Source organism: Leptonychotes weddellii, chromosome 9 (assembly GCF_054177405.1).
Source record: "Leptonychotes weddellii isolate Sample4059 chromosome 9, ASM5417740v2, whole genome shotgun sequence".
Classification (NCBI taxonomy): domain Eukaryota; kingdom Metazoa; phylum Chordata; class Mammalia; order Carnivora; family Phocidae; genus Leptonychotes; species Leptonychotes weddellii.
The window spans coordinates 116,730,775-116,753,812 of record NC_138377.1 but is presented as its reverse complement, the minus strand read 5'-3'; the positions used below and the strand labels follow the sequence as shown (position 1 = coordinate 116,753,812).

The 23,038-nt window shown below is 36.2% G+C and overlaps 1 protein-coding gene across 5 annotated transcripts in view; it reads left to right on the top strand.

Moving 5' to 3' along the window:
• The first annotated feature begins 469 nt into the window (after positions 1–469).
• Positions 470–23,038, top strand: part of CHD2 (chromodomain helicase DNA binding protein 2) — a 135,161-nt gene continuing 112,592 nt past the window's right edge. For 3 of the 5 annotated variants that reach the window (XM_081831604.1, XM_081831602.1, XM_081831607.1), the window contains exons 1-2: positions 17,848–17,980; positions 18,858–21,734. In XM_081831604.1, coding sequence (XP_081687730.1) covers positions 21,634–21,734 — 101 coding nt within the window. In that variant the 5' untranslated portion in view covers positions 17,848–17,980; positions 18,858–21,633. Of the gene's footprint in view, positions 822–3,133; positions 3,203–3,777; positions 3,865–9,428; positions 9,499–14,357; positions 17,506–17,847; positions 17,981–18,857; positions 21,735–23,038 lie in introns of those variants that run through there. The other 2 variants (XM_081831603.1, XM_081831606.1) reach the window with 2 other exon arrangements.

Below are 23,038 nucleotides of genomic sequence, written 5' to 3'. Positions count from 1 at the left end.
CAGCTCCAAACCCAAAGGTTCTATCACCAGCCAATCGCGGGCTGGTGCCCCTCAAGAAAACCAGAAACACCTAAGGGGAGTGAGTGGCACTAAAGTCAGCCTATCCGCACGGCGGCAGCTGAAGGGGTGGGATCAGAATCAGCCAATAGTATCGAAGTAGTTGTTGTTAGGAGGGAGGAAGACGCCTGCGAGCGTGCGTGAGGCTGTTCCCGGGAAGGGGTGGCAGGAAGCTCGCGGAGCCAATGGCTGAGGCGGGCGGGCGGCGGCGCGCGTGCGCGCTGGGACATGGGGCTGCAGGCGGGAGGCGGGGAGGGTGGGGGAGGGGAGCGGGCAGGAGCGCGGTGGAGCTGCTGCTGCCGCCGCAGCCGCCGCCGCAGCGAAGAGGCCATGTTGTGTGGTGTGTGGGGCGGGGGGGAGGAGGAGGAGGGAGTAAAGCCGAGAGAGGAGACGGGAGAGAGACACCACACACACGGCACAAGATGGCCGGAGAGGCAGCAGCACCCCAAGCTGTCAGGCGCTCCGCCGCGGCCGCGGGGCCCGCCGGCCGGCGGGAAGCTGCGCCCAGGCGGCCCGCAGGCCCGCGGGAGCGAAGCGGCCGCGGCTGAGGCGAGATGGGCCGCGCGCCGGTGTCGGAGCCCTTGGCAGAGGCTCCCGGGGCGGCCGGGCCCACGACGCCGAAAGCGCCGCTGCGGCAGCGGCCGGGGACGCTCCCCGGGGTCCCGGCGGCTCGACCCGGAGCAGGCGGGAGACTCGGGCGGGCGGCCCGGCGCGGAACGCGGGTGCGGGCGACCAGGAGGTGCCGACAGCCGCGCTCGGACCCGGTGAGTGGCTCCCCGGCTCCTTTTATTGTCCTTTGTCCTTGGGAGGAAAAGCAAAATGTCCTTGAGCGCGCGAGCAGGAGGGGGCGGCGGGCCTGGCCTCGCCGGCCGGCCCTCCCCAAGCGGCCCCGCCGGCGTCGCCTGCTGGCTCTCCGGGCGGGAAGCGCCGGGCGCCGCGGGGTCGGGGCCGGGGGGCGCGCGGGGCCCCGCGGCAGACCCCACGGGGGGCGGCCTCGCTGCCCGCGGCGGCCCGGCCGGGAAAGGGGCGGCGGCGGGCGACCGCAGGCGGGAGCCCGAAGGGGACCGCGCGAAGAGAGCCCCTTTCGGTCCGGGTGAGTTATTTTGATATTTAGGGTAAGAAAAAAAGAAATCCCTTTCAGGTTCTCCAACGGGGGAGCTTTTTAACCTCTTTCCGGCGAGGTGGGAGCTCATCTTCATGGTCGAATTTAAAAGAACAATGGAAGCCTGACTACGTTTAAACAAAAATAAAACTTGTTTTTTTTTTTTTTTTTTTTCCTTTTGGGTGTTGGCTTTTAACTCTTTCAAAGCCGATTTTGAAAACGGCTGCAGTGTTACCGATGAGAAGGTACTTGAAGGTACTTGCTGCTTATTAAAACCTTTATGACGTTAAGGTTGTCTTTTAAAAATGCAAGTTGGAGAAGTGCCGCTGGTATTTCAGAAATTACGAAGATAAGTTTACTATACCGTCAAGGCTGTTTAATGGAAATAGGCTGTAATTTCGATGCTAGACGATGACGTTTGATTAAGATAGTTTATTTTAGCGACAAATTACGCCAAGATTAGTTGACATTCTGATGTTTGAATAATGATTAAATATACTGTTTGGTACTTTTTAAAAGGTCATAAGGAGCCGTTATCTGTACCACACCTGAGTGTTAGAACGTACTTGGATCAGTTCCTGGACTTCTAAAAGTTGAAGTTCATCATTTTATTATTTTAAAAAATAATGTATGTTAGCACAAGCCATGGTCGACAAAACTTTTACAAAGGAATATTCTGACGCCAAATCTCTTTGTGAAGTTACTTTCTCGTAGTGTAAATATTAAAGTAGGACTGTTCTCGGTAATGGGCGATGAAGAGGAGCCATATTTGTTGCATTTGTTGCATGCATAAAAATTTAGATATGCTTAAAACGGAACAGTATTTTAATAATAAGTGTTGCTTTCTCAAAAATTTGCAGAGTCCTGTATAGTTGTGAGTTTAAAAAATCGAGAGGGGATTTAAGTTGAATGGTTTGAAGAACAAACCACAAATGCTCAAATCTTCGTGTATTTTAGAATATATTTGTCTTCATTCTGCGGTAGCTCTTGTGTTGTAAAGGTGCAGATCTACGTAAAAATAGTGTTGGGCAGATTTACGTAGTACCTAGAAAATCGAAGTTATTGGTGTAATCACCGTATTTCTGAAGGTATTTTTGTCAGTGAAATTGTTTAATGTTCTGAATAGCATTCATATAGTGCTACATGTTACATCAGTTGCGCATATCTTGATTTTACAGAATCTTGAGTACCAGTTTTGGTTTTTCAAAACAACATTTTTGAAATTTGTGAACACTGAAAGTAGTTTTAAATGTATATTCTGAATCTATTTTTTCAGGCTCCTATTTTGAATAGTGAAATGCAAAATAATTGCTAGCAGTTTAACCTCATAAGATCTTTTTACGGGAGAAATGGGGGAAGGGAGAGACTGAAAATGTTCAAGACCCTGGTTTGAAATTGAATAAAGGTCATAGATACTACATGTTTCAGACTTGCTTAAAAGACAAAGCTAATATCCCACTTGGTGAGATCAAATAACTGTGGTTTAAAAATTTAAAGTAACCAGTAGCCATTTTAACTTCACTAATTTCTCCTAGAGGAGTTAATTTTTAATTGTTTATAAGTGTAAAAGCTATTTCTAGATGGTAATGGAAATTTTAAGATGATTTTAGTGTTTAAAAACGGTAAACTTTTCCTTTGTTTTGTGTATTGCCTGGCATCAAAAGAAAAATAAAAAACAAGGTTATAATCCTAAATCTGTCTGAAGATGTGAATTTTCTGTAGTTATTTAATATCAGTGCCTTAATATCTAGTGTTTGTCCATGCCACCAAAAGATGAGGAAAACAAAGATTGATATATTATTGAGATAAATAACTGCAACCTTAAATGTAAAGGTGGTGTGTCGATGAGCCGTCCCTAAATTTGTCCATAGATCATGTATTTGGAATATTTTCTCATTGTTTCATCACACTGAAACTTTGGCCAAGAAATGTTTAAAAATCAAAACATTGATATCATCTTTTTTTTTTTTTAAGGTAACTTACGAGATTAAAATTAAATTTGGTTGATGATGGTTCTGAACAAATACAGCTCTTTTATTTGAGGTAAGACTGGGTAAATTTTTATTACTTTCTCACATAAAAATAAGCCTATTTGTTTTTATTTTGCTCTCTGATAATTTATATTTCCAGTAAGTTAGTGATTATGAGTATGAGTAAACTAAATATCTGAAATAATTTTACAAAGCCTTTAAACCTCTCCATTGAATGAAGAGTATATGTGCTTAGCCATTGTAACTTAATGTGCCTTTTGAATAGTTTAAAATACTGAAGGTCTCTTAAGCCTTTGTTTAATTTTGGGATCAAGAAAAGACTGATTATATTTTGAGAAAAACCATGAACCAGAGATACATTTTTTCTTTTTAATGCTCTAGTGTACTGTGCAAACTAATTTTTTAAGTATTTAAAGAAATGAATTTATTGGAAAATTTGAACTAGTTAGTATTCATAGTAGATTTTAGGGAAGAACATTTTAAAAATCAAGTTTTGTGAGCATAGATTTTAGTTTTTGTTTTCAATTACATAATAAAAGTTGTAAAACATTCCTACTTGCTATTTGTTGTTCCATCAATAAATTGTTTAGAATATTGGTGTGTGTTTTTTTTTTTTCCTCCCAAAAGGTATGCCATTTTGAAGACTGAGACCCATGGAGTTTTATCCTTGAGTATAAAGGAAATGTTTGCAAAAGTCTCTATTTTATATAGCAAGTAAGTAAATGTTTTATCCAACATCTTAAATTTAATAGCTACCAACATTTGAGTAGGAAAACAACTAAAGTTTGTCAATGAAACATAAAATGTGGACTGTCTCGAAAAGGAGATGAGGAAAAAGTCCATCAAATTCCTTTACTTTAAATCAAAGCACTTTTGTGTTTTATTAAAACATTTGATATACGTAATTTATATCAGAGCAGTAAGACATTCAGTACTTTTTAGTAATATGCTGCTTCAGGATTATGGTTAAATCAGTAGTTGAGTTATCAGAATCATGTCTTTATAATCTGAAATTCTTTAGCCTTTTTTTTTTTTTGATGACATAGATCATGTTTTTGAAATGCCCTAGAATTTTGCATTTGCTGATCTTCCAGTTCTTAAAAGAACTATATTTTTAAAAGTGAAGACACTTTCATATTTTAGTTCTTACTAATAGATTTAATATATTCATTTTACCTATTTTTGATTTTGTTTTCAAACAGGTACTAAAATGAGATATCTTACAGGAAACTAGAATAAAGCATCTATAATCTATAGCTTAGTAAAATTGTTTTTAAAGCATAAAAGGAAGAAATAATTTTCAACATGTATGGGATACTTTGACACCTTAAAACTAGATAAGTGAATGAAAAATATACGTCTGCTGATAATTTTCAAGAAATGTTCTTTATGAGTTAACACTGAACGTGGAAATTACTGTCAAGCTGATGTTAGGAATTTAGCAGAGGAAATATGTATATATAGTAAGAGATATCTTGGGAAAGTGTAAGAATAGCCAAATAAGTAATATGAAGGCAAGTTTATCTTTGTCCTTGAAATGTGGAAAATCTTTTATCTCTTGGTGTTGGCTTATTGTATTCATTGAAGTAGGTGATAAAGGTAATATTTTTATTGTATTTGTTTTACCTTAATTCTTTTTATTCATTTTGCAATTTGATCAAATTTGTGTTTATTTTAGTATGCAAAAGAAAACTAAATGTTAAGACTTAAGTATAGTGTTTTTAAAGATCTAACATCATACAAAAAAAAAAATCAAACATTTTTCATCGTAACCTTTAACACAAATGCCAAGGTTAGGGTTTCTTGTATGGAAATGATAGGATATTAGATTAGTATTCAGATGTGCTTGGGCACTGTTATAAAAATTGAGAATTGGGCCTCTTAGACACAAATGTATGTGAAGTATAATGTGATTTTAAGTTTAAATCAGCAATAAATTTATAATGGGCTACTGATGGTGCAGTTTGACTCATTAAAATAAAAAATGAATGGTTGAAGGTTAGAAATGTTAAATGATGATTTTATTTTTTTCCTCCAGTATCAATAAATATAAAAAAAATCTAAATGATACAGTAATTTCTAAATTAATCCTCAATCTAATGGAGTACAGCTTCCCTTTTATCACCAATAAGATAAAGGATTATAGCAAATCACACTTTAAAAAGGTCTTGCATATACTTCAACTTTCATGATGATGCTTACATTCAGTGTTCTGATATTTGCTGCTTGGGCCAGGCTTGTGAAAATGGGCAATATATTTGATGGACAAAAGTAATGGACACGTGAGGGCAAATATAAATGTGAAACTATTTTAAATTACCAAATTTCATTAAAAAAGTAACATTTACTACCATATTTTGCTTGAGAACCAAAGTGACACTTAAATACTTGTTTTTATTTTGGCATTTTGAAGGAACTTTTAAATCATAAAAATCACCTATTGAATTGGTGACTAGGTTTCATTGCATTTGTTGCTATGGTACTATTTTAAAAAGTACCTGAAATTCCAGAGAAATGAAAGCAGCCATGCCCGTAGTTAATTACAAGGTTTTCATGAACTCTGGTATGACACTTAGCGGCTATATTGTATGATAGAGATAACTTTGAATATAAATTTTCTTTCAAGTTGAATTAAGTGGTATTTGTAGTTTTTTGATTATTTAAAAATTTGGACTGGACAACCAATTAATATACTTTTTCTCCCCTGAGATATTTTTGTTGAGAGACATAAGGGGAAAAAGATAGTAAGAGGACATCTCCATCTTCAATAATGAGCGGTGTATGTGATAGAGTGGAGAATACAACTGTGATTCAGCAATCAGGAGAGGAACTTCTAAATGTAGACTAGCCGTGTAATCTTGACATTCACTATAGACCTTAGTTTCCTAACCTATAGAAAGTATTTGGAATTTCTAATCTCTTAAGATACTTTTAGCCCTTAATTGTGTGATTAAAAATAATAGTGAGGAGTACCTGACTCTTTTATACCAACTGGAGAGTAGGTTTTGTAATTTTTGCCTTAGAAATTATGTATGCTGTTTCTGTGAAGAATGGATTTGAATAACATGAGACCCGGGTGATACACTGTACCCGACTTTCATGATGGTATGCATTCCAAAATATTAATATAAATGCAGTTGTTGGAAGGCTGATTTTAAAAAATAGTTAAGGTGTGAAATTGTATTTAAACAAGTGAAATTTAGAATGCTGCAATAAAACATTGTTGGATTTTTTCCCCCTAATAATTATTAAATATACTTAAAATTTAGTGCATTTAATGTAACATTTGCATCTGGCTATCACAGTTATAAATGAGGATTTAGCATTTACATGCTTGACATATTGATTTAATTTCCTTTAAGAAATTTTTATGCTTCAAAGATAAATATTCTCATTTTACCAGCTACTTTCCCCTTCTGGGTTGAGTGGCTCAATACAAACTTCTAATTTTCAAATTGGCTGTTATTTCTGAATGTAATTAACCTTTACAATTTAAATTCAAGGATGTTCTGAAGTTTATAAATAAAAACTATATGACTTGATTGTTTTCATAACATTCAAGTGGCATGTTTCCTACAACTGGAAGAAGTTTTGATTTGTACATTGTACAAGCTAGATCTGTGTTTTGGAAAACAATCTTTTGCTTTTTGAAATTAAGCTATTTATTTGATAATGAATATTTCCCAAACAAGCAATTTATACCCTTAATGTGTACTGCATAGTAATCATAATCATTTTAATTTAGATGATTAAGATAGTTTGCTTAACTTTAATGGTTTCTGAGTTGACTTATGAATGTTAATGACTTTATTGCTAACCTTATTTTTGTGGAAGATTTCATATTTATTTCAAAGTGCTCTCAGATTTTATTCTTAATTTAAATGTAAAAATTGTTTTAAGGACTTCAACAGGTTAAAAGTTGACAAAATCTGTATTTTAAGAAAAGCACAAATGGGCTAATAAAGATAAGAGTTTTTGTCTTTTAATATAAAAGGACCAGCAGTCAAATGTACATTACACCTATTAAATGAGAATCTGTAATATTGCAAACTATTAAAGATAGGTAGGAATATGAGCAAAATTACCAACTTCTATAGTCTGCTTAAGCCAAACTTGGCTCTTCCCCACCCTTCTTACAGGAACGCAGAGTACTACTTTCTCAGTTTTGGGGAAGGAGATGGTATGGTAGATTACATTGGTGTCAGTAATTTTTGAAGTGGTGCAAAGTGAGATCCAAGGCCCATACTCTTACTTACAGGTAGCTTTTTAATCACATTGTCAGACCATTGTGAAGGATTTCCCTCAGACATTTCTTTTACCAATGAAAGTCAATTCCACCTTTCTCTTAGGAGTTATAAATCAGTTGAGTTCATTTGGTTGATTTAGTACTTGTTTTGTTAACAAACTATATTCCCTGTTAAGGTCAGATTAAATTTGGAAGCTTTAAATGAATAATGCCGTTTCTTGTAAATTGTTTCATTTGTTAACTTGGTGGGAGGATATTTTAGCATCTTAACTCTTAGAGGTAATTTTGAAGCAAATCTTTGCTGTATTTCTTGATTATGATTAGTCAAAATGACTAAAGGGATTTAGATTTTGTAGTATAATCAGGAACTTGCCTTATAATTTGAAAATTTGAAATTTTAGTCTTGGAACAGCATTTGAGTAGGTAACTTAAATCCTAAGTTATCCCTGGGGTGCCTGGGTGGCTCAGCCATTAAGTGTCTGGCTTGGGCTCAGGTCATGATCCCAGGGTCCTGGGACTGAGCCCCACATTGGGCTCCCTGCTCCTCGGGAAGCCTGCTTCTCCCTCTCCGACTACCCTGGCTTGTGTTCCTGCTTTCTCTCTCTCTGTCAAATAAATAAAATCTTTATTGTGCTAAGTATCCTTAAATTACTACACTTTTTTAAAGATTTTATTTATTTATTAGAGAGAAAGCACAAGCAGGGGGAGGGGGAGAGGGAGAAGGAGACCTGCTGAGCAGGGAGTGCGACGCAGGGCTCAATCTCAGGACCCTGGGATCAAGACCTGAGTGGGAGGCAGATGCTTAACCGACTGAGCCATCCAGGCACCCCAAATTACTACACTTTAATATTGATCTTAAAACAGTTTTTTGATAGCTGTACATGTTATTATAATCATACTTAAGAGCAGAGTGACTGCAAAAATACATACCTTTATTCAGAGGGCATTTGAAATAGTTTTCCATGTTTAGTTTATGGAGCATTTCCGTCTAACTAGTGAACAGCATGGATATGATACTTTTGTTATCAACTGTATTTTAAAAAGGGTTAGTGTTGCTTGAGTAGGTCTGTACAGTTGGTAATAAAAGTAGTTTGAAGTTTGGTCTAAAATTTCCTATTTATCTTAAAATAGTTGGATTAAAGTGCATGATGTGAAATAATATGATGGATAATAATGAGTGAGAAACATGGCCCTGCAAGTGGGTAATGGAAGTTTTCCTTTAGAAGTCTTGAAAGTGGGGGGTGGTACCTGGGTGGCTCAGTTGGTTAAGTGGCTGCCCTCCGCTCAGGTCATGATCTCAGGGCTCAGATCATGATCTCAGTGTCCTCGGATTGAGCACGTGGGGTTCCCTGTTCAGCGGGGAGCCGCCTTCTCCCTCTCCTCCCCACTTACGCTCTCTTCTTGCTATCTCCCTCAAATAAATTTAAAAAAAAGTCTTGAAAGTGGATTAGATGAACGACCAGAAATTAAGATAATTCTGTACTGTTAAGAAGTGATGTTGCAGTGGTGCCTGGGTGGCTCAGTCGGTTAAGTGGCTGCCTTTGGCTCAGGTCATGATCCCAGGGTCCTGGGATGGAGCCCCACATTGGGCTCCCTCCTCAGTGGGGAGCCTGCTTCTCCCTCTCCCTCTGCAGCTCCCCCTGCTTGTGCTCTCTCTCTGTCAAATGAAGTCTTAAAAAAAAAGTGATGTTGGGCTCTGTTGAACAACTAGTTCTACACCTTGATTGTTTTGATTATGCATTAAATCTAGGGAGACCAGATTTTATCTACTCTGTTGGAGTTCTTGGGGACTGAGACTTATGCATGGTTTTTATAGTAACTTATTCTACAGGTGAGCCTCTTACACAGCCAGATTTAAAATCCTTGGGGTTAAGAACTTACCTTCTGCTTGGACTGTATTGTTCATAAATACATACATGTCTTGGTCTTCTGGTGGATGATCCTTATTTTGAAGTTTTGGAATAAATCATGGCATTTTAGTAGTCTCTTTTTATCTTTTTCTATGCATAAAATTATATTCTTTTTCCTGCAGAAATGTGAATCCAGAGACTGAATTCTCTAAAGGGCCTGTACAACGTAGTAGATGTTGGTGGAAGCATTTAGTAAGTTTTATTTAATTTTCATGTTTAATCATGTTTTTAAATTTTCAATGACTGGAAATTTGAATAATTGAGTCAGAGTTGTAGAAACAAAGGGTTTTAATGAAGCTCAAAGCAGTAAAAAAAAAAACCAAAAAAACCTGGTTAGGTGTGTGTGAAGTTGATTAAAATTTTGTTTACTCCATCCTGTTACTTTCTTTCTTTAAACTCTGACAGAATGCAAAGTAACCTACATTTGAACCTACTTCCAGCATTTCACCCTAGATCTGGGTGTTGGTAAACTCCCCCCTATGTTTGTAAATAAAGTTTTATTGGAACACAGCTATGCTCTTTTATTTACACATTGTCTGTGTTTCCTTTCCCACTACAGCTGCAGAGTTGAGAGTAGTTGTAGCTAATGGTCACAAACCCTGAAGTATTTACTACTTTGTTCTGTAGAGAAAGCTTACCTGTCCTTGTCCTAGAGCCATCGCTTGCGTCAACTTAATCCTTCCTGTGTAGAACTCAGAAGCCTTTGGGTTTTCTTTTGGTAATAGAACATACTTTTTAATGGATTTCAATGTAACAATTTTAAGAAATAAAGTAATTCTGAAATTTCCTTACACCTGAAGGCCCAACAAAAAGTTCGTTTCACACTGAGGTTATGCTTTGATTTTAGAAGACTTGGTTACTACTACTGTGGAATAGTTATTCTAACCCCCAACATGAGAAGAAGTGGGAAGAGAGTAGAAATGAATTTGGATGAATTCTCCAAAGGATTTATTTATTACTGACAGAACTGTTTAGGTATGATTATTACATCCTAGCTGTTTCATAAATATTTTTGAATCACATTTGGGAATGTAGATTTTTAGATGATAACTTTGCTTCTAATTAGTACTTAAACTTCCATTGTATAATGGCTACTAGATCCTGCAAAAGGTGAAGTTCTGGGTTTTTTTGTTAGGTTTTGATGGGGATAGTGAGGGCAGAGATGAAAACTTTCCTAATGTACAATTATTGATCTCATGTCTCATTTTAAAGAGATTAATTGCCTGGCACATAGTAGATGCTCAATAAATACTTGATTTATGGTGTATCATTTCTGTTAAACATTATTTGTTAACTAGTAGTTTAGGTCTAATTGGAAAACAAAAGTTAAATTCATTATTAAAATAGAAATTTTAATGCATTATCTATTTTTAGTATGTAAACTAAAACTTTGACTCAGTAAAGAGGAAAAAGGGATAAGAAACTACAACTTTCAGTCTCAACATGTACGTGTTGTCAGATATTAAACTAATCTAGGGACAGTGGGGAAGATTTCATTTGATTGTAAATAAAACCTTAGATGATTCTTTTTCTTAGTTACCATAATTGATCTTATTCTCTGAGAGATCAATGGTTGGCTGGTGTTTTTCAAATAACTTTGTAGTTAGTTTTTATACCCACTGTATTTAGGACCCAGACTTACTAATATATTATAATCCTGTTGAGGATTCAAGCTACTTTTGGTAATAAGACAACCTGTGTGAGTTCACTATTAAATGTTTCCAAATTTAAAGACCAGCACAAAGGAGACTGAAATCAAGTCATAAGCACCAAGAATCTTAATTACATGATGGGAAGGATCAGTTTCTGCCCCTCATCGTTCTTTTATACTCTTTTGTTCCTTTGGTTTTGCAGTAACTATTTGAGTTTTAAAGTGATAAAAGTTAACATTAATTTATTGTGGCATTATTAGAGCCATCCACTTTTTTTTTTTTTTTTTAAAGATTTTATGTATTTGACAGAGAGAGACACAGCGAGAGAGGGAACACAAACAGGGGGAGTGGGAGAGGGAGAAGCAGGCTTCTTCCCCTGGAGCAGGGAGCCCGATGTGGGGCTCAGTCCCAGGACCCTGGGATCATGACCTGAGCTGAAGGCAGACGCTTAACGACTGAGCCACTCAGGCGCCCCTAGAGATATCTACTTTTAAAATTAAGAACCATTAATCATTTCTTTTTCCTTGTACTCCTCCTTGTCCCCCACATTTTTTGTTGCTATTAAAAATGGGAGTTGCTGGGAAGTAGAGGTAAGGAGATTGCTTATGCTTATTTTAGGGGAGCCCCTCGTAAACCGAATTCAGTAATGAATCGCATTTCAACTGACAACTTCACTTGCTTGCATTTCAGCTAACTTTATTTTACAACATCCAGTGATTTTGGAGCAAATTTACTGAATTAGAATTTAAAGAGGAGACCTCCTTGCTCAATTTTATAATCTTAAATTTCTGGATGTACAATATTTAGGGATTTTAAGAGATAGCTGTTAGTACCTTTTATGGAAACCTTTACTTTTGCTTTCGGGAATTTGATTAGAACAAACAATTTTCTTTAAAAAGGAGATCTAAACTATGAACAGCAGAGTAGAAAAATTCTCCTACCTGCTCATAGAATAAGCTTGAAGCCTCTATGTAAAATACACAAAAGATCTAGGTCTGTTTGATGATGGAATTCTAGATCAAACCATCATCTTTTCTGTATGTCTGCAGTAATTCACAAGTTACTGGAGAGATGTGTAGTAGGGCTTTGATATCTGAACCCTACTCAGTTTTCTGTACTGATCTTATTTTAATGCAAGATTAAATTCTCTTTAAAGCAGAAAGTGTCTTTAAATAATTGACCCAATTTATCCAATGGATTTTTCAGAGGTCTTGTTGCTACTGGAATGTAAATTATTTTGAGTAGTAAGTTTAGTTTGTAGATCTCCATGTACTTTGGTTATTGTTATATGGGAATAATAACTAAATAACATTTATTGGGGTCTTTCTATATGCCAGGTAATGTAAAAGCTATAAATGTACTAATTTAATTCTCACTACTGCCACATGAGGTAGGTACTACTGTTTCTATTTTACACATGAAGAACTGGATTTTGTTACTAAGAAAATATCCAGGCTCACAGAACTCATGCCTACTTTCTTTTTTATTTTGTAACATAAATTTGCTTATTTGTAAATTTAGTTTTTTCAAGAATTTGGAATTCCATGAAAATAAATGTCACTTACAAATCCCTCATTGGTTTTTTAAGGTATTTTGATGCTTGACTGAGCACTTTTGCCTATTAACAAAATTCTCACTTTTTGCTTTTCATTGGCTTTGTAGGCATGCAAGACTGACAGGACTTTTTAATGTCACAAGAGTTGTCTGCTCTTGTAGCATTTGTTTTTTTTTTTAGTCACCTTAAACATGTTACTAGAATGATCAATATACTAGTATTTTCTAATCTCTGTCACACAAACTATTGCATTTTATTAATTTTAGAATGATTTTAATGTCATTAGGTTTTCTTTTGAAATTAAAATAATGATTTTAAAAGGAAATTTCAATATCCTGGATAAATTTTATCTCTTGTCCTGTGGCAAAAGAATATAAAGCATTGAGTTTATCATTTAATGTACTAAACAATAAATTGCACCTCTAGCCATTGAAATAATTACAGCTTGTTATCAGTACATTAGTGTCATTGATCCATAATTGTGTTTACATCCCCAACTTCATTTAGAGCTTGATCTTGCATTGTAACAATAGAGATTGGGGAGAAATTATAATAAACAGTGCAAGAAAAATGGTATTTTTATCTTTATACTTATACATAGAAATATATATTCCTTAGTTTTAGGGAATGAAGATACTTTATTGATATGAAGAATGAATGAGTTCTTACTTTAGGGTGGAGAGAAATCAGGAAAGTATGTTAAGGAGAAATATCTTGCATTTGATGTTTATTACTGATGTTGTGACACTCATTTTTAGTCGTATTTTAATATGAGTGGCAGTGTCTCTTGGTTATCAAGTAGTTTACTAAGTTAGATATTTATTTAGTATATGTAGACAACAAATCCTAATTACAGTTTAGGAGATAAGATTTAACTACTTGAAGAGCAAAAATGCCTTATATTTAATAATCTCCTAGTCACCCAGACTTTATGTCTACAAATTTAGTTTGAGAGCTGCAAAATTGGTAGAGAAGACCAGAGTTAAAACTTATTTTTGTAATTATGTTTGCTCATGATGGATCAGGATCATTTATTTAATAGAATATCCTGGCTTCCCACTTAATCCCTTTAGTTCAAATTATTTAAGTAATGGATTTGTTTCTCTATTAGTAACAATTGATATTTTGGCAACAGGAGTATTTTACTTGTATTTAATTTGAAATCTGATAGCAATTTATGGCAAATATCATATAGGCCAGGTAGGTATTTTGCATTTTTGATCATTTTTTTTCCTAGTTGCTACATATTTCCTGTATTCTCAAATAAGTAGCTGAAGATGGTGGTATCTCTATTGGCCCTTTGTGTTATCTAAGCAAAATTAATTAACATCTGTTGAATTGGAAAACTATGCTGTTACCCACTGCTTTGGTTTGTGTTTTTTTTTTTTTTCCCCCTTAATCTCAAAATTCTTTTCCATAATTAGTTTTATTTGAAGAAGCTTGGAAAGTTTTCTGCATTGAGATTTAGAATCCATAGTGTTGGTGTAATTTAGCTTTCCAGGATTTTGAATTTGAATTTTTGTTTTTACTTACCATATTGACAGTGTAACAACATTAAGTATGTAAAATTTGACTATTCACTGCCACTTTTCTATAGTTACATATGTATCTGTGACAGTAGAAGAACTTTGTTACTAGTTTGCGGTCTTGCCATGATTCTCCTTGAGAAGTGTGTGCAGTGCATACAATTTTAATATACTACAGTTTCATAGTTTAAAGCTGTTACAAAATTAAAACTTTGTGTATGGTAAGAGTATCTTCAAGGTGGGTGGATGTTCTCTGTTTGAAGGAGTAAGATCATTGGTATTCCAACAGCATTTTTTTCTTTTAATGTTTTCATCAAGCACCCAGTCAGCTTGAAGAGTCTCAAATGGACCCTACCACTGAGAAAACAAGATGGCAGTCCACTATGGGGAATTGAGGAAAATGGATTAATACAAGAGTGCTGTGATAATAAACAACCAAGACAGGGTTCTTTTAACATGGATTTCATGAAATGAAGACATAGGTTTCTTACCCAGCACAAATGGACAGTGGATTTGACTTTCTAAAGACTTTTTGTATCACTAAAACAAGTACATTTTTGACATTTGGAGAAGAAAGATGGCACATTAACACAGATGTTAGTTTGTATGCCTGGAAGTTTTTGCAGTTTGACTTGTATTAGTATGATTTTGTGGAATGTTAACTTTAATAAAATTTCTAACACTTTAAAATTTCTCAGTTTGGGCTTTTTTTTTTTTAAGCTGAAGTTTCATTAAATGTTCAATTACTGCCTTAACACTTTGACCTTTACAGTTCCCCAGCAGTAAAATGTACTGAATAAAGCTGGTAAAATGGAAATGGTGTGCTGGAAGATGTTTTACTTGGTTGAATAAGATTTGTCTTTTTTCACAAAGTTGTGGAAATTTATTTGTGCATTAAGAGATGGTTGTTTGATTGAAATGCCATTTTGTGCTTTCTTGAAACATCTTGGAAAATAACTTACCAAGGGGTAATAATAGGAATTTTAATTTGCCATGAGATTGTAATGAGCTTATAAAACAAAATGCCTTTTGCCTCAAAATTCAGGATGAGTTATAAAATATTTTTATGGGTTATTTTGTGTTGATGGAAAAGGTCTCTTTTACCTATGCTTTTTAATACTGTGTCTTATAGTAGAATATTCATCTGAACATTTAAATTGATGCCTCCTGTTGTTTTAATGGTTAATATCAGGGGAAGAGGTTGGATTTATATGGAAGTGTCCTTAGGGTATTCATAAAGGGACTTAAAATTTTGCTGGCAATCATGTCTATAATACATTTTAAATAAATATGAAATAGGGCTTTTATCTTGTATTTTTCTTAATCTGTTTAGGAATTTAGAATAAATAAATAATGCCATGTCATAGATTATTGTTTGAATTCTAAGTGAATGCTGCTGTTCCATTTATTGATAATTGATTAATACCAGTTTTAGTAACTTACAAAGGTGGGGTAGGCTTCATTTTGATGGACCAAATGACTTGTTGATTATATTTTCCCATTATACAGATAACAAGGAAGAGTTCAGCTTGAATTTTTTTTTCTTTTGGTGAGAAATAATCATTTTGTGTGATTAATGTCAAATACCATAGTGCCCACATCTCTGATCAATACATATGCAATATTCTCATTGACTGATTTGAGGTGGTTGGTCTGTATAAATCAAAAGTGGAATTTTGGATTTTGATTTTGGTAGAAAATTTATGTTTTGTAGAAAGTACAGAATTGAAACTAGGTTTTGATTATGGATTTTTACTACCTAGATGCAACATTGTTGCTTTTGTTAGGTATAAACCTAAAATGGATTTCTTCAGTGAGGGGAGGACATTGTACTGGCATACTATAATGTTAGGTGAGGAAAGTTGAGTTTTTTGGATGTGTGAGTGTTTTCTGGGGTGCTTGTTGAGAGAAATGTGTTAAATTATTTGTTTTTGGCATTAGTGGTCATTTTGTTTCCAAGGATCTCATGGTTTTGGTATTTAGGAGAATTTGCCCTATGACATTATTTTGATAACTTGCCATCAGATAGGACCAATTGTTATTAATTTGCCATTCTCGAAATGGGTGTATATATTTAGAATTGGATTTGAAATAAAAGGGAATGGTTGGGATATATGTGTTGTGTTGGTTTGGAGGTGGAGTTTCTTGGGTTTGTTATTTAAGGGTGCCCATGGTAGTTCCATGCTCTTGAATTTAAGATCTTTGTTTTGCCTGACTCCGTGTGAAGTAAATATATTGTGGTTATGAGGATTTTTTGGTGAAGTTTGCAAGGTTATATATAATGGGTTAGAGAATTTTATTAAGATTTAAAGAAAAATTGAGATTCTTGGATAAAAGCTAGTTGCATTAATTTTTGCTCTAATGGAACTGAACACTAGGGAGGCGCTGTTGAGTTGTACCCCTTTTTCCCCAGTTGGGATGGAAAATTCCCCCTTAAACTTTGTCTTTAGATAATTTTTAGGCTTCATAAAGAAGGCAAGACTTGAATTTAATTTATGAAATTGAGGTTTTGCTTTTATTTAGAAACCATTTTACCCATGGGGGGTTAATTTTATAAAAGATTAATACTTAACTTCAGCTTTATATTCTCTAAGAATTATCCCTCTTTCAAAATGGCTTGATAAAACACCACTTCCTGTCCAGAGAGGAAGTTATTTTAGCTCAAGGACTGAAATATTTAGCAGATCTTTAGACAAAAGGAACAAATTACATTTCTCTCTGGCTTAAAAAGGGTGCTTGAGCCAGAGGGGGTTAAGAAACCCTCCCTCCTCCCCTTGATGGGGTGGTCTGGAGGGGCAGGGAGGTGTGGGGGTAGGGGTCCTCAGGCTCCCTGGGATGGAGGATCTTTTTTTTTCTTTCTTTTCTTTTTTTTTTTTTTTGGTGGAGATGAAGGGGTGGGTCTATGGTACATCACCTGAGTTGTGGGGTAAATGTAGAGAGTGTCAATCAAAGGCAGAGCTCTCAGAGCTGGGAAGGAGGCTCTAGATGGCGGCTGTGCCTTAGAGAGAGCGCGCTCTGCTCCCTGCCTTCGCCTCACTTTACGCAACTTTCCCTAACTTTCGGGCAGCCTCAGGGGGCCCCCGCAGCCCCCTGCCTCTCCTAGTGACTTACTGGGGTCGATTCGAGCCTTTTTAAGGGAGAAAAGCAGCTTTTAGGAGCTTTCTTTTCGTGCCTTGTTGGAAAGAAGCAGCCGTACTGAGAGCCCAGGTCGTTGTTTTTTCCAGCTTAGAAGCCATGGCGCACCTCCATTTTTGTGCGCTCTCCTAATGAGGTTTTTTTTCTTCCGGACCCGTTTTAGTATTAATTGTTGCTTTATTTTTTTGACCAGTTAACATATTGGAGGATTATTGTATTTATTTTTCGTTTTTGTAACGGAGAATTTTGTTTTTATTTTTAATTATTTGGGATCTGATATTTTTCTACTACTAGAATAGGACTCTCGCTTTGGACCTACTACATGGATCAGGTAAGTCCATGATCGTTAGTGATTATTTTAAAGATTTATATGTATAAGTTTGCTTTATTTTCTGTAAATATGAGAAATTCCTGGATGACGCAATAAGATACAGAGATTGTTATTTGTATCCAGTGTGTTACTTTGAGAAACTTTCCTTATTGATAGTGATGATTCCCCCTGTTCGGTTTGTCCGTTTTTGTTTTTTTTTAAGGAAAAAATAGAAATATTTTGTTTTTTGGTGCTTACCGCTGTTGTATTATAACAATATCGTTACATCGTCAGGACTTTGTTCCTGATAATAAAAACCATCGATAGAAGCTGGGACCTTACCTTTCTTTCAACTTTTGACAGTAAATACCTGGGCACAGGACTTCAAAGCAAACACAGATTCCCCCTCCCCCTAAATATTTAAGAATTAAAAGATGATGAGAAATAAGGACAAAAGCCAAGAGGAGGACAGTTCGCTACACAGCAATGCATCGAGGTATGAGCTATCAACTTTCTTCCTTTTTTCTTTTTTTGGGGGGGGAAACCTCAGCTTACATCGTTTACCTTGACAGACAGGGAAAGCTGTCTGTTTTATTTTAAGTATTTTACTAATTTGGATTCGTTTTTTTAAAGCGTGACCTTGAGATTGCTAATATGCCACACCCTAATTTTTTGGTAGCAATTTATGAAAGTTGAGTTGTGACTTAAGGCCTCTTACAGCAGTCAAAAGGTAAGGTACCTTTATTCAAAGGGGCCTTTCCTGTAAACTACAGTTTTTCTGTTAATAAATTTCAGTTTTTAGGTTTTTGTGCTGTAGAAAAATGACCTTGTCGGTTTAGCCATTGCTGCATTGCACCATTTTACATACAAGGCAAATTTTTTCTTTGAAGAATCTAGGATACCCAAACTTGTAACTGAAGGCCATAGAGGAGCCTTGTGGTAGTAAATTATAGTAAATAGACGTTTGAGAAAGTTATATGAATGAAAAAATGTGCATTTTGAAATGAAATTGCAAAAAGGACCCTTTGACTGATGCCTCTCAGTTTATGTTTTTACTTGACTCTATATTTCTTTTGATACTCTTGACATTTTAGGAAATTTTGATAAGATTTATCAAAACCTTTACACCATGGTTACAGTTCCTGCATTTATGAAATCAAACCTGTGATCACAGAAATCCTGGAATACTCTTAATATACTTCTCTTTTGTGATTGTTACTGTGATTATATTTGTATATTTTGCATTTAAAATATTTTAAGGTTTGCATTTATATGCTTATATTCAGACAGTGCTTTCTGGTTGGTAGATGTGTAGTATCTTATTCTTGCATTTTAGTTGTAGCAGCTTTAAATTTATTGATTTATTTTGACAGAGTCGCCTGGAATGCTTTATCTTCTGAAGCTTACAAATACACTGTTTGTTTAGATCACGATTTGTTTCACATTTGTTGGAGTATCTTATTAGTGACTAAGTAATAAAGCCTCTTAGACGTTTTGTTGTATGAGCTGTATATTAATTTTTTTTAAGTACATATGAATGCGTTTCTTGATGTGTGTTCTTATAAATTGTTATGAATTTTACATCCTACAGTTAAGGATGTCATTGGTTATGTGAGTTTCCCCCCCAGTTTTGCTTTTACTTTTACAATTTCATAGAAGTAATATACTTATTAGATTCATTGAATTTGAAAGTTTTGAACTGGTTTATTACAAATGTTGAAGTTTGTTTTATTATACTAATATATTTCAACCCTTGCTTTTAAAAATACTTTTCCAAATTCTTTTGTAAATTGAGTTGTCATACAGTTTGGACTGCTGTCTCTTGAACTGAATTGCCCATGTAATTATCTAGGTTTGATTTAGGACAGAAAACTTCTGCACTAATCCTAAGCTGATTTTTCTGAAAAGTAACGGCAATTTGAAGAAATAGGAATCCCCAGGTGTATTTGACAAATTATTAAAGATTCAGTACCTAAAATTGTTACTCCCTTGAGTATGTATGATTTGCATAGTCTCACCTAGGTTTTGGCTTTCTTATGCAAGGTTTGTGGTTAACATCATTGATGAGACTGCCTTCTAATTTCAAAAATTAAGCAGTGTTGCTATTTTTTTTTAATAATTTACTCACCTAGAAAACTATTTGGAAGTTGTCATGCATTTACTTATTGGCAGTAGGGTTACAGCTTAACAAGGAAGCATGTACTGTACTTTTAAATGCATTTTGTCAAGTAGTTTCACATACCTGATGAATGTTCAAAAAAACATAAGACTCCTTGAAAATGGAGTTTTAAATTAGTTATCTGAAATTGCATACCTTAATACATGTACATAATTATGACATCACTTCCTTTTAAAATTGGAAAGCTTAATGGCATGCTAGTGGTGTTTATTGTGGTAGATTGTTATTTTTAGGAAGCTAAAGTTCAGGAGACTTCAGGTACTAGTACTTGGTCCTTAATCTATCAGAATTTCTTCGTAAAGGACCTAGTTTCTATGGCACAAAATCTAGTGCTTAGGGAATACTACAAAAACCACTTTTGCAGCCTGAGCCACAAGAGAGGAAGGGGGGAGTTGGCAGGTCAAGTAAACTCTGTTCTGAGAATTAGTTTAGGATCTGAAAAGCTTGAGTGCAAGTTTAGGTAAACCTGATACTTCACTGTTTTTGGAAATAAAGCATGACTATAGTTATATAAAGTTTGTTATTCCTGTATTCTTTTGTTAATGCTTTAAATGTTACATGTTGTATACCGTGATTTCTGAAGATTAAAAAGTTCACTTTCAAAAATACGATTTTAAAATTCTTGATATATCTGTAAAGTTTCTAAATATTTAAAACAAAGTTTTAGTGAAGGACATATATAGAACCGTATGCCACACACTTCTTACCTAAATAATTGGCAGTTTGGGGGTAACTTCAGTAATAAAGAATGGAGACAGGAGAGAAGGGAATGTGAATGGAACTGTGTGCACACAAAGAGTTGTGTGTTCTAGGACGCTGCGTTTGCAGTTTTACCTAAAGAACTGAGACAGTTTATTAAATTTATCTCTAAATCGTCTGCCTTTGAACCAGATTATTTTGACAACCTACGGTGCGGGCAAAATCTGCTTTTTAATCAGCTTTTAGCAGTTATTCTAAAAGCCTGGGGCTAATTAGAAATGGCATAATGCAGTTGCTTGTGGACTGAACAGGCAGTTTTTAAGTGGCAGCCATTTTATGATGCTGATAATTCTTAAGAATCGGGACTTTTGAGAAGATTGAAAATCGAATGGAAACTTGAAATATCAAAACTACTCCCCCCGCCCCCCCGCCAGCCTCCCCGTTTTTGGTTCTTTGGTGCTAAAATAAAGGGCAGCTTGGTAGTTAGCGCAGGCAGCAGCTCTGTGAGCCCCTGGCATCTTGGTGCAGGTCCAGCTCAGTCACAAAATGGCTGTTCCTTTGTGCCGCAGCGCTGACAGACATACTGCATTGCACTGTGTACTCGCCAAACAGCAGGAAGTTGCCGTGCCGAGTTCAAAGGCCGGCCGGCGCCGGCGCCGGCGCCTGCTGCTGATTGGCTGTGCGCATGCTTGGTAACAGCGGGTCAACAGCGGCGGCCTCCGGCAGGCCCCGCCCCGCTACGTCAGGCGCGTCGTCTCGCTCCTGGGAGGAGCGAACGCAGTGACGTTGGGCTGCGTGCGCAACCAGGGTGCTTCCTCTTCGTCTAGCGAGCCAGCAGCTTTGGGGGGCGGGGGGTAGAAAGGGGAAGGGAGCGGAGCTCCGGCTGGGACTTTCCGGTGGACGGCCTCTTCCCGACCGATTTCGCCTCTGGCCCTCCTCTGCGCCCTTCCTTCTAGCCGTCCACACCCTGCAGCGTGTATTCCTTTTCCCATCCCTCGGAAGGGTGTTGCTCTCAGGAGCGGCTTCTACTTTTGGAGAAAGTAAAAGGCGCTAATCGGAAACCTTCAAATCGAAAACCTACCAGTTTTTACATTTTTTTCGCTTTCCTTTCTCATATCCTAGCGAGTCTTTTTTTTTTTCTTCTTCTTTTTTTCTGTTCAGTGTGAAGAGATTAGTAAGCTTAATCATTGACCAAAACCTTTTCACTGTCAGAGGAGATATTTTTGTTTAAAGTGAGACGTCCTAACGGGTATTACAGCTGTTGTCTAATCATGGCTCATAAACAAAGGGAAGATTATTTGAACTTGTCCCCGTGCATTTTTACTTGGTACCATACATTTTCTCAGTTGGCATTTGATGGAGGAAAACTCAGGTCAGTATGTGCAAAGTGATTTATTTCTTAAGATTACGGGATGATTAGAAAAGAGCGTAGGAGTTTTCACTTAACTATAAATATTAAGTTAACTTTAAAAGAACAATATAGCATTAGGCACCCATTACTATGCATACAAGTGTTAGAAAACAACTTTTAAGTGTTAATAGCACTTTGTTAGGGAACCGTGACTCCCCAAAACTTGGTTGATAGTGGAATGAATCACTTGGAAGAACCTTGGGAAATCTCTGAGATCCCCGATCCTGGAAATTTTAATTCGGTCCTGGTAAACTTGTTAAAATGCTGTGGTTATGCTCATGGTCTTATTGGGAAACCCTTGGCAAGGATTTCTCGTTTAAAAAAAATAATCCTAGTTTAGCAATGATTTCATTATTCAGTCACAAGTAATGAATTTAAGTGTGAAGAAAAGGCTGTATTATGTTTTCCTGCTGTACCCTGACAAAAAGGTGTGTTTTTCCCCCCCCCCCCATGCTATTGGAGTATTTTTTAGCAGTAACAGTTGTCAGGTAGTTGGCCATATTTTAGATGTTTCTTACTGAGTAAAATATGTTAACTTCAAGAGAGGTGTCGATTGTAGGTAGAAAGGTTTACCTGGGCATCTCTGAATAAAGTTTAAAAAAGGTAAAATTCACTGTTATAGTGGGTTTTGTAGGTTCGCTTAGTCTTGATTCTTTAGGAAGAATTCTTTGAATAGTTCATGGAAACTTTAGGTGAAACTGGATTTTTATTTGTTTTATAGACTTGGTTCATCAAAGATTTGATAAGAGATTTTTAAATTACATGCTCAGGTATAAATTATATATAAAAGAATTAGCCTTAGCAGTAAATACTTGTAGAACTTGACCATTAACTGGAATTTCAAACTCCAGAAGTGCATTTAAAGCAGCAAGAACGAAGTTTCTTTCTGTGTATTGAGATTGAATTCTGGTTAGTTGTATTAAATTTTTATTATTTACTAGATGTCTTTAAATTCCTAAAAACTAGGTTAAGAATTAAGTGGCATTGCATTCATGTTCCAGGATAAAAACTACTCTGTTGATTTTTTAGCCCCAAGTATAGATACCATTACTATGTGCGTTAAAGTGCATATTATGATAACAGCAATTTATTTATGAACTGTTTGCATGTCCCTTGGAGCCAGTGAACTTTTTAAAGAACCAGAGTAAGCAGGCTTTTCATTTAGACTTCTGTGCCTTTTCCTTCTGTGTGCAGAATGGCATGAAATGGCAAGAAAAGTGTTGACTTAATCTCTCTTTTCTTTGGCTTTTTTTTTTTTTTTAAAG